This window comes from Mastomys coucha, unplaced genomic scaffold, assembly GCF_008632895.1.
Source record: "Mastomys coucha isolate ucsf_1 unplaced genomic scaffold, UCSF_Mcou_1 pScaffold14, whole genome shotgun sequence".
In the NCBI taxonomy this organism is placed as follows: Eukaryota; Metazoa; Chordata; class Mammalia; order Rodentia; family Muridae; genus Mastomys; species Mastomys coucha.
In genome coordinates this window covers 81,386,161-81,398,406 of record NW_022196896.1, presented here as the reverse complement: position 1 = coordinate 81,398,406, position 12,246 = coordinate 81,386,161, and the positions used below count along the sequence as shown (strand labels likewise).

Sequence of the window (12,246 nt, the reverse complement as noted above, 5' to 3'; positions counted from 1 at the left end):
TGTAGCCCGGGCTTGCCTGGAACTCAGAAATCCTCCTGCCTCTGCCTTCCAAGTACTGGGATTAAAGGCGTGTGCCACCACTGCCCAGCTTTATTGTGTATTTTTAAAGAGATGGCTACTTCAGTTTGTACTTGAGTCATTGATATGGTAGTTTTCCTTCTATGAAGTGTCCACCCCCTTATGGCCTTTTTTCTGTTTTAATTGAAGGGTTGCATATTGCCCAGGTTGACCTCAAACCTGCTGAGTAGCTGAGTTTGTCCTTGTACTCCTGATCCTCCTGCCTCCACCTCAGAAGTGCTGCCATTTTACCTATGCCTCAGCCTCCACTTCCATGGTTCTGTTCTAAGGCTATTGATTTCCCATTATTGAACCAAACTGAAGATCTTTGTTGCCAAATACTTTTTTGCAACATATTTTTCTCTTTGTGATAAGATATGTTGTCCAGGATGATCTTAAAATTTCTTGCATATTTTTTTAAAAGATTTATTTATTATTATATTTAAGTACACTGTACCTGTCTTCAGACACACCAGAAGAGGGCATCAGATCTCATTACGGATGGTTGTGAGCCACCATGTGGTTGCTAGGAATTGAACTCAGGACCTTCGGAAGAGCAGTCAGTGTTCTTACCCACTGAGCCATCTCACCAGCCTGCATATTTATTTTATTATTATTATTATTATTATTATTATTAATTATTTTGTGACAGGGTCTCACTTTGTGGCCTTGACTGGCTTGGATTTCATTATATAGACCAGGTTGTTTAGAAGTCCACCTGCCTCTCTTTATTTTTTGAGTACTGGGAGATAAAGGCATGGGCCACCAATATAAAGGTCTTGCCTAAAGGTAGGGTTATAGGATGAACACAGTATCTGATTTCTGTGGGCAAAAGAACTGGAGGCTAAGTATGGTGGACCATATCTCTAATTCTAGTTCTCAGGAGCATTGCCAGTAATTTGAGGTCAGCTAGTAAAGCTTTGTCTCAAGAAATAAAAAAATGAGCCGTATGGGTTAGCTTTAACCCATACGAGTTCTTGAGTCTGTGTGATGCCATCTTTTTTATAGGTGTATCAGGTCATTCTGATTTGGCTGATCATTATACTATACTGATGATGGAGAAGAGGGATCATCCGCAGGCTGTTGGGTGGTGGATTTTATTTATTTATTTATTTATTTATTTGCTTTTGTGTGTGCTTTGAGACAGATCTCATTATATAGCCCTTGGCACACCTGAAATTCACTTTAAAGACAGGCTAGACTCAACTTAAGGGACGTCTTCATGCTCTGGCCACATGAGTACAGGGGTTTCAATCGTGAACCACCACACTTGATTCAAGTTTGGGTTTTTTTTTTGTTGTTGATGATGATTGGTTTGGTTTTCTAGGGGAGGTTTTGTTGTTGATTTGAGACAGGGTCTCTATGTAGCCTTGACTGTCCTTGAACTTGAGTTTGGCCTGGCTCTGCCTCTTTTTTTTTTTTTTTTTTTTAAGATTTATTTATTATCGTATGTAAGTACACTGTTGCTGTCTTCAGATACACCAGAAGAGGGCGTGAGATCTCATTGCGGATGGTTGTGAGCCACCATGTGGTTGCTGGGATTTGAACTCAGGACCTTTGGAAGAGCAGTCGGTACTCTTAACCACTGAGCCATCTCACCTGCCCCTGGCTCTGCCTCTTAAATGCTAGAATCAAGATATTAGACTCAAGGTTTTTTTTTGTTTGTTTTTGTTTTTGTTTTGTTTTTTTGAGACAGAGTTTCTCTGTGTAGTCCTGGCTGTCCTGGAACTCACTCTGTAGACCAGGCTGGCCTCAAACTCAGAAATCCACCTGCCTCTGCCTCCCAAGTGCTGGGATTAAAGGCATGTGCCACCACTACCCGGCAAGACTCAAGTTTTAAGGGATCACAAATGCTACTTCCATCAGGACTCTGGAAGGAAACAGAAATGAGCAAGTGAAGTTGACCAAACAGCCTGTTAGCGTCTATGTTCCTCCCATGGGCTGGAATTAAAGGCATACACCACCATTCTTGGTACATACATATATATACTTTGCACAAAATTAAAAGAGATAATAGCAAAAAAGAAAGAAACAAGGAAAATATAGCTCAAATTAGGGTAATTCTAACTGCTTGATTGCTGTAACAGTTTTGAGGGATGCAAAGAGGGATACAATGTAGGGGATAATTGTGTCTGTGAAGATATTACAGTAACACATGCTAAGAATTTTGAGATGGGGATAATTGTGTCTGTGAAGATGATATTACAGTAACACATGCTAAGAATTTTGAGATGTAAAACACAAATAAAATGGGGGACAACAGACTCATTACCTCTTATTTTTTATTTTCTTTTTAAAAGATCTATTCAAGGGGAGGAGGGAATGGGATTGTGGCTTTCTGGGGTGGGGGTGGGGGACTGGGAAAGGGGATAACATTTGAAATATAAATAAAGAAAATATCCAGCCAGGCAGTGGTGGCACACATCTTTAATCCCCAGCACTTGGGAGGTGGAGGCAGGCGGATTTCTGAGTTTGAGGCCAGTCTGGTCTACAGAGTAAGTTCTAGGACAGCCAGGGCTATACAGAGAAACCCTGTCTCCCCCCCCCCCCCCCCCCCCCAAAAAAAAAGAAAATATCCAATTGGGAAAAAAATATTTATTTATTTTTATGTGCATGGGTGTTTTGTGTGATTGTTTGTGTTAGCATATACCTGGAGGCCAGAAAATTGTGTCAGAACTGGAGCTAGAGATGGTTTTAAGTAGGCTTGTGGGTGTTGGGAACCAGACAAGGGTTCTCAGGAAGAATAGCAAGTGCTTTTAAATACTGAGCCATCTCCACTCCAGGCCCTCCTTTTTCTTTTTTCTTTTTCTTTTCTTTTCTTTTCTTTTCTTTTTTTTGGTTTTTCAAGGCAGGGTTTCTCTGTGTAGCCCTAGCTGTCCTAGATCTCACTCTGTTGACCAGGCTGTCCTTGAACTCAGAAATCCACCTGCCTCTGCCTCCCAAGTGCTGGGATTAAAGGCGTGCGCCACCACCGCCCGGCTTTAAAGCAGCTTTAATTTTCAGTTGGGGGAAGGTTTAGAATTTTGAGGTTAATTTTGATAGCCCATCCTAATGGTTAGGGTAGCTGTTGAGGAGACAGTAAATCAGATCTGGGATCCTTTCATCTGTTCAGGTAAGGAGATATAATGTATGTGTAAATGTACTCAGTACAGCTCTTACTAAAATTTTCTATATTTCAAGATATTTAAAAGATCTAGTAAGGAGAGCTCTTTAAAACATGAAATTGCTTTTCTTTCTTACAGATATCGAAGCACAGATTCGAGAAATTCAAGGCAAGAAGGCAGCTCTTGATGAAGCCCAAGGAGTGGGCCTTGATTCCACAGGTTATTATGACCAAGAAATTTATGGTGGAAGTGATAGCAGATTTGCTGGATATGTAACATCAATTGCTGCAACTGAACTTGAAGATGTAAGTTACAAATTATCTAGGAGGCAAGGTTTTGTTTTGTTTTGTTTTGTTTTGTTTTTGAGAGAAAGTAAATAGGGGAATTTTCTGTTTGAGTTGCATGGTTAAAAGGAGAGAAACAATTTAATAACACACACACAGAAAACAGACACACTCACATAAAGAGAGAAAACACACACACACACACACACACACACACACACACACACACCCCTCACTGTAGAGTCCTTGCCAGCCTGGAACTGGATATGTAGACCCATCTACACACATATTAATAACTGCCACTGTGATCCTTTATGTAGACCATGCTGGCCTCAAACTTAACCTGTCTGTTTTCCAACTGCTGGGACTAAAGGGGCATATTTCAGTCAGCCTGTTTTTGCCTGCTAAATACTGGGATCCTCACCATGCCTTTAGATACCTCCTAAAGTGCTTGGTTTTAAATTTTTTGTAGAAGACTTATCATATATTATTATATGATATATAAAGCACTTTCACATCATTTGTGATTTAAATTCTTGTTACCTAATCCTGTCTGAAGTACCCTATGGAAAAAGTGACTGGACTATAAGTAACTTTTTGTGATTTGATTCCTGTTTTTGGATGAAGCTTCTTATCTTATTCTAACAAATGCTTTACCATTTGGCTAACCAACCTTTTAAATTATGTATTTTTGTTATTCTTGTTGTGAGACAGGATCTCCTTATAGGTTTATCAGGGTGCTGGGATTACAGGCTTGTGCCACTCAACTATACTTAGCTTAAGTTTTTCTTGATCTGTTGTATCAATTTCAGGTTTTTTTTTTAAAATAAATATTTTTATTCTTGGGAATTTCATACTTGATTACATTATATCTTGGTCTTACCACCTACTCCTCCCCCTAACTCTTCCCAGACCCACCCCATGGCCTTCCAACTCTCTCTCTTTTTTTAGGGGGGGGGGGTTTCGAGACAGGGTTTTTCTGTGTAGTATGGCTGTCCTGGAACTCACTCTGTAGACCAGGCTGGCCTCGAACTCAGAAATTCACCTGCCTCTGCCTCCCAAGTGCTGGACTTAAAGGTGTGCGCCACCACTGCTCAGCTCCAACTCTCTTTTTTAAACAATAACTCATTGAGTCTAGTTTGTGCTGCTAACATACTCATGGGTGTAGAACATCCACTGTGGTATGGCAGCCATACCCTTAAAACTTTTCCCCAGAAGCCATCAGCTGTCAATAGCTCCTCAGCTAGGGTGGAATTCATGAAGCCTGCCCCATGCTGTAGTGCTGACTGGGCTAGTCTTGTGTGGCAGCTACAGCTGCTATGACTTCTTGAGGGCAGCAGTCCTCTCATGTCCTTTCCAGCCTGCCTCTTAGGATCTTTCTTCCCTCTCTTCTGGACAGTTTCTGAACCATCAGAGGAATCTGTGATAATGGATGTTCAATTTTGGCTGAAGAAAATATAACATCAAAGTTTTTTATGTAAATTCTACATAGCTTTTCTTTTGACTATCTCAGAGGTTCAAATTTAGCAATATAATTATTTAATGGGTTTTTCATGATTACTTTTTGACACTTTATACTGATTATGAAGTTTTTTTTAAAAGATTTATTTATTTTATGTATATGAGTACATAGTTGCTCTCTTTAGACCAACTGAAGAGTGCATCAGATCCCATTATAGATGGTTGTGAGCCACCATGTGGTTGCTGGGAATTGAACTCAAGACCTTTAGAAGAAGTCAGTGCTCTTAACCGCTGAGCCATCTCTCTAGCCCCCATGAAGGTTTTGTTGTTGTTGTTGTTGATACTTAATTTTATTTAGAAATAGGATCTTACTATATAACCTTGGGTGACCTCCAGCTTACTTTGTGGACCAGGCTGGCCTTAAATTCATAGAGACTTAACTCCTTCTGCCTCGTGTGTGCCCCTCAACTATGCTCGGCTCAACCTGGTTATTTTTATAAAATTCAAGTCATATCTTGGTCACTGGCACTTTTCTTTCCCACTTGATAGAAATGTGTTTATATGATTATCCCAAAGTTGAAATTCTAGAGACTAGTTTTTTAGAGGGTGTGTTCCTATATACACTCATTCTCTGTCTCTGTGTGTCTCTGTCTCTTTATCTCTCTCTTGCTCTCTCTCAAATGTGCATATGTTTTTCGACAGTCTTGATATTCTAGTTTATACTGATCTTACACTTAGAATCTTCTTGTCTACCTTAACCGTGTCCTAGGATTAGTAATTCTGTGTTGGCACCACCATACTTGGCCATAGCACTTGGTTTTTTTTTTTAACTTAATAGTGAAAGACAATGATGGCTGTATTTTCTAGAATTAAGAAACATTTTATTTTGAAGTTAGAATGTATGAGTGTACAATGCTGTGTAAACATTTGTTAGGGAAGTCAATACCTTTGATAACAATTATTGTTGACTTATTTCTGTGGTTAAATAAAACTGAAGAGTTCCAAATAAATCCATGGTAGTTGTCAAATTACACATTTTGTCATGTTGACTTTTATGTTGTGACCTTTTGGGTGTTTGTTTGCAGGATGACGATGACTACTCATCATCCACGAGCTTGCTTGGTCAGAAGAAGCCTGGATATCATGCCCCCGTGGCATTGCTTAATGATATACCACAGTCAACTGAACAGGTGATGCCTCAGTTTATTCAGCATACAAAAAGGGAATGAGTTTCCACGAGAGCACAGGAATTTTAGCAGTCAGTTCTGAGAATGTTTTGAAACAAGAGCTGACTTGGGGAGTCAGAAATAATTGTTCTGTAAAAGCAGTCATTATACGAAACCTTGACTTTTGGAAACTGATCAGCTACACGCACTTTTTTGTCTTAAATAATGGTTTACTCATTTGTGTGTGTGTGTGGTGGGGAGGGGTTAGTTGTTTAATAGAGTGGGTATTAAAATGAGACGTGCCTTTTTTCCAGTATGATCCATTTGCTGAGCATCGTCCTCCAAAGATTGCAGACCGGGAAGATGAATACAAAAAGCATAGGCGGACCATGATAATTTCCCCAGAGCGTCTTGATCCTTTTGCAGATGGTAATTCTTTCCCACTTTTCTATAAGTATTCAGAAATTTATTTTAATTAAGTTGTCTTTAGCCCTTTGATTTTTTTTGGCATGCTTATGAATTTGCTTTTTGTTTTTAAAAACCCCCTATAGATTTGTATAGATTTGGTTGAAGTCAGAGATGCCATATTCTTCATCTTTATAATGCAAGTTTTCTTTCCAGGTAGAAGGACAAGAAAATAATGAGCCAATGCCATAGAAACGCAAAGGGTTAAAGGTTTTTCTTTTACTTTTGTTTTGGGTACTCTTGGTATACTTTGAACAAATGTGTTTTCCTGCTCAAAATATTTTCAAATTATTGCAAAGTTTTCATTTCAAATTCTAGAGTTTTGGATTGTTACTTTTGAGAAACTATTTCTCACACTAGTTCCCCTCTTATTGATATAGCTTAGTAAATGCACCTACTTTGCTCTATTCAGCTTTATATAGTTAAAACAAAGTTATATACAAAGACTTTGGTGTTTAATAGTTGGAGTCTGTTTTGCTAATTGTAGTGTGCAAGGGGCATAGTGAGCCTGATGGAAGATTTCCTCAGGTGAGTGAGTCCCACCATCAAAACTAAGTGCCTGTTTTTAAAAATAGATTCTGCTGCAGGTTTACCAATTAGACTTTCAGCCTGCATGAATTAGTAGGGATATTCTTTGCTTTACTTGCATAATTGTAATTGATTTAAACATGTATGTCAGAATTCACAGGCCCATACTAACTGTCCTTAATTTCTTTCCTACAGCAGTACTGCTATATGCCAGTCCTGTCTGCATTCTTAAGGGTGCAGTTCAACACATCCTCTCTAGATTATGGTGAAAAAGTATTCCAAAGGAAGTCTTATCAGAGCTAGTGTCAGAAAGAATGACACTACCAATTGGGCATGATCGTCAGCATAGGAGATGTCTTAGAACTTTATTATTTTGTCCTAAATTTTAATGCTATACTACTTGTATAGCTATTACCACTTCTCTAAAGCTTAGTGTGCCTTTGTGGTTCTTGTTATATACTGTTTGGGCTTCTTTAAGATACTTCGCAGTTTTGAAAGCAAATACTGAAATTTTAACCAAGAGACTAACACATCTCTTTGTACACCACTTTTCTTTTGTGTGCATTGTAGTAACTAGTAGAATAATAGATCTTAAGTTGTATGTTTCCAGTTGTAATTATACTTTCTAAGAAATAGAATTATATATTGGGTCAAGGAAAAAACTTTAAAAAGCATGAAGCCCTTTTTAGTAATGTGACATGAGAATATGATTGTAGGTATATTTTTTTATAATCAGATTTTCTAAGTTACAACTGTTTAGATCACTGTTTGAAGAACTTATGTTAGTCAGTTACTGTAGTCAGGATTTTAACAGCTTGCAACAGGTAATGTTTTGAATATAAATATCTTTCCAAAGTGTTACTAATGGTAAAGAGATAATTTTCTAGGCTTCTATTCTGCTGCTTGAAGTCAGAACTGCTGATGGAGACAAAGGCACGAAAGTGTACGTATTCCGGATTAGCAACCCAGGAACCCATCACTTCTGAAGACTAAACTGTGCTGTCATTTTGCTTTATATATGCATTAAAATAATCGTTTTAAACTGCTGTAGATATGTTTGTGTTCAAACAGGTTAAATTGATCAGCAAACTCAATAAAAAAGTAAGATGTATAATTATCAAAGTTTTCCACCAAAAAATAAATTAAATGATTATGGAATAACATAATATTAGAGCAGGGCAGAGAAATCAATTGACCCTAATACCCTTTATTTATTGTACTCTTGTCCTGTTGCTGTTCTTTTCTGCAGGAGGGAAGACCCCTGATCCTAAAATGAATGCTAGAACCTACATGGATGTTATGCGAGAACAACATTTGACTAAAGAAGAGGTAGGAGCTGCTTTCTCCGTGTAATGATTGTGAAATAATGTCAGAACATTTGAGAGAATTAAGCTATGTGCTACACTGCCTAGCCCTTTTTCTTTCTTTTTAAATTATTTTTAAAAGGTGGTCTCATTATGTAGCCCTGGCTGGCCTAAAACTTAGGGAGATCTGCCTGCTTCCCCCTCTGAAGTGCTGGAATTAAAAGTGTGAACAATTGGACTGTAGTATTTCAATCATAAAAAGTTAAAAAAAATCCCAGAATTGTATGACCCTCGACACTTGTGTTTTGATTTCCTGGAGTTCCCTGGCTTCCTGTGTGTGCCTGCTTACCTGGGAAAGTGTTTAAGGGGGGCCGGAGAGATGGCTCAGTGGTTAAGAGTGCCGACTTCTCTTCCAGAGGTCCCAAGTTCAATTCCCCGTAACCACATAGTGGCTCACAACCATCTGTAATGGGATCTGATGCCCTCTTCTGTTGTGCCTGAAGATAGCAGAAACAATGTACTCATATATAAAATAAATAGGGAAGGTCTTTAAGGGAGGTTACTAGCATACCTCATGAAGCTAGTGGTAACATTAATTTTTTATGAATTGGAGATTGGGTTTGGCGATAGATGGGAGAATTTTAAATAATCCTTTGACTTACAGAGAGAATTCTGTGCTAACATAAATGCAATGCTAACAAGCCAAACCTCAACTGTTTTTGTATTTTTGGTTTTCATTACATTAATTTGTGTGTGCATGTTTATGCCATGGTGCATGCCATGGTGTGCTTGTGGAAGCCAAATTACAACTGGCAAGAGTTAGTCCTGTTCTACCAAGAGTGTTCCGGGGATTATTGGGCTTGGTAACAGTGCTACTACCAGCTGAGCCGTCTTGCCATCACTAGTCCTAATCTTTTTATTGTTGTTTGAAGTAGGGTCTTCCTGTAGTCCAGGCTAACCTAGAACTTACTCTATAGCCCCGTACTCATAGGCTGACGCTCCTACCTCAGCCTCCTGAGGGCTAAGGAATGACAGGTGTATATCACCGAGATTCATTCCCTGACTTGTTGTACTAGCTAGCTCCTTTATTAATCTTTATTAAAAATAAAAGTAGGGTTACTAGGTGATTTAAAGGGAACTGGAACCTCATTTTAAAATGAAAAGGTGAATTAAATACATTTATTATGACACTAAGTTTTTCTTTTTGTTGTTTTTTGTTTTTTTCAAGACAGGGTTTCTCTCTGTAGCCCTGGCTGTCCTGGAACTCACTCTGTACACCAGGCTGGCCTTGAACCCAGAAATCCGCCTGCCTCTGCCTCCCAAGTACTGGGATTAAAGGTGTACCACCATTGCCCGGCTGACACTAAGTTTTGTTTTCATCTTTTTAGTTCTTTTTGTTTTTTGAAACGAGAGTCTTGCTATGTATTCCTGGCTGGGCTAGAACTCACTCATTGGTCTTGAATTCAAACCAATATACCTGCCTTTGTCTATGGATCACAGGCATGTGCCAGTGCACCTGGCTATTTTTAGGTCTTGAGTCTTAAAGCTTTCAGCTGCATATTTTCAGTTCTTTGCTAAATGAATATTTACTGACTAGGGAGATTACAAGATTAACTTTTCTAGCCTTACTGACTAGAGATTTTATTTTTTAATAAGATTTACTTCACTAGCTTCAAAACGTAGGCTGTTAAAAATTCTAGAGTTTCATATGTACCGTGTTTTTGTTTTTGTTTTTTTCGAGACAGGGTTTCTCCGTGTAGCCCTGGCTGTCCTGGAACTCATTCTGTAGACCAGGCTGGCCTCGAACTCAGAAATCCACCTGCCTCTGCCTCCCAAGTGCTGGGATTAGAGGCCAGTGCCACCACCGCCCAGTTCATATGTACTGTTTAGGAAGAAAGATAATGCTGTAAACTATAAACACAATATTAAGGAATGGTATCACTAGGAACAGACCGTGTTTGCTTTTTTTTTTTTTTTTTTTTAAGGTTTATTTATTATTATCTGTAAGTACACTGTAGCTGTCTTCAGACACACCAGAAGTGGGCATGTGAAGAGAAGATCTCATTACAGAGGTGGTTGTGAGCCACCATGCGTTTGCTGGGATTTGAACTCAGGACTTTTAGAATAACAGTCAGTGCTCTTAACCATTGAGCCATCTCTCCAGCCCCCTGTTGTTTTTGTTTTTGTTTTTTTTTTTTTGGAGACAGTTTCTTTATAGTCCTAGCTGTCCTAGAATTTAGAGATCCACCTGCCTCTGCCTCCCAGTGCTGGGATTAAAGGTGTGCACTGCCACCACCATCCGGCTGTATGGAATACTAAATTGCTCATAGAAAAGAAATGATTATATTAGTAGAATAAATTAACTAAAGAATTTTTTTCCTTCCTATTTCTTGTACTGGGAATTGACTGTGATCTCAAGCATGCTTTGTATGTGTAAGCTACTTGAGTTTCTTCATCTAGTGAAATGATATGAAAGGTAAATGCTCTCTGCTTTTTCAAATGTTTTTCAGAGAGAAATTAGGCAACAACTAGCAGAAAAAGCTAAAGCTGGAGAACTAAAAGTCGTCAATGGAGCAGCAGCATCCCAGCCTCCCTCAAAACGAAAACGGCGCTGGGATCAAACCGCTGACCAGACTCCTGGTGCCACTCCCAAAAAGCTATCAAGTTGGGATCAGGCAGAGGTAATCTTGTATTTTTTTATTGCTATTTTCATATTTTCCTCAATGGACTGTGTTCATAATTGGCCTTGTAAAGTTACTATTGATAGATGGCTTAAGTGATAGAAATTTATGTCCATATTTCTCAGTAATGGAGGTTTGGAGTAGAGGATGAAGAGCTAGCAGGGTCGCTGTCTGGGGAGCACTTTGTCACTGTTTTTTCATAACTTTTCTCTGTCTTCCTTGGTTTCATCTAACCTTGAATATCTTCAGCCTCCAAAATAGGTCACATCAGGAGCTACAACCTCAGTACCTGAATAGGGCTTTGAGTCGTAGTTCATTCCATATGTTGAGGAATGGGATGTTCTCTTAGTTTAATTTTATTTGTGTCTTTTATTTGATTTTTTTCTTGGAGGCATGCTTTGCTTTGTAGCCCTGGCCAGCCTGGAACTTGTTTTTATAGATCAGAGTGGCATCAAATTTAGAGACTCATCTGCCTCTGTCTCTCAAGTGCTGGAATTAAAGGTGTGTGCCAAGGCACCACTCAGGGTTAGAATATTAATTTTAAATGTGGAATGTTACATTGTGGAGGTTGTAGAGTACAATATAGTAGTTTTCCTTGACTACAGCTGGTAATTGGGTAACACTACTATATTCTCAGCTAGCTTATATAGTGTTAAGATCTCTGTCTTTCTCTCTTTACAGTGGATTCTCTGTATAACCACTCTGTGGATCAGGCTGGCCTTGAACTCACTAAGATGCACCTGGTTCTGCCTCCCCAGTGCTGGGGTTAAAGGCGTGTACCATCATTTCTTAGAGGCAAAGTTTCATCATGTATCTCTGGCTAGCCTGGAGTTAGCTATGTATACCAGGCTGGCTTCAGCTTAGATTCTCTCTGCTTTCTGAATGCTAAGATTGTGCCACCATGTCTAGTCCAGAGTTAAATTTTTAAAGCCCTGATAAACTTGTTCTACTCAAAGCTGCCTAGCTATATGTTTGTAACTAGCTAGAAGAGTTTATTTTTCTTATAAGATTTACTTTTAGTTAGCTGTTTGTCTGAATGTACACTACATGTGTGAATGTATACTACATGTGTGCAGCTACTCAGGAGAAAGTGTCAGATCCATTGGGATTGGTGTTAACTGCTGAGCCTTCTTGAGTTTATGTTTCTAGAAAAGTCATTAGGACTTTGAACCACCTTTCTTTTTTTTTTTTTTTTT

At 38.8% G+C, this 12,246-nt stretch overlaps 1 protein-coding gene across 2 annotated transcripts in view; it reads left to right on the top strand.

Annotated features, from left to right (window-relative positions):
- The window catches only part of Sf3b1 (splicing factor 3b subunit 1), a 41,860-nt gene that overhangs the window by 6,319 nt on the left and 23,295 nt on the right, over nt 1-12,246 (top strand). Inside the window, exons 2-7 of one of the 2 annotated variants that reach the window (XR_004117884.1) lie at nt 3,300-3,466; nt 5,992-6,096; nt 6,387-6,501; nt 7,953-8,008; nt 8,315-8,394; nt 10,880-10,894. Coding sequence is in view for 1 of the 2 variants with exons in the window: in XM_031367513.1 (XP_031223373.1) it covers nt 3,300-3,466; nt 5,992-6,096; nt 6,387-6,501; nt 8,315-8,394; nt 10,880-11,050 (638 nt within the window). In the remaining variant the exon portion in view is untranslated. Of the gene's footprint in view, nt 1-3,299; nt 3,467-5,991; nt 6,097-6,386; nt 6,502-7,952; nt 8,009-8,314; nt 8,395-10,879; nt 11,051-12,246 lie in introns of those variants that run through there. The other variant, XM_031367513.1, reaches the window with a different exon arrangement.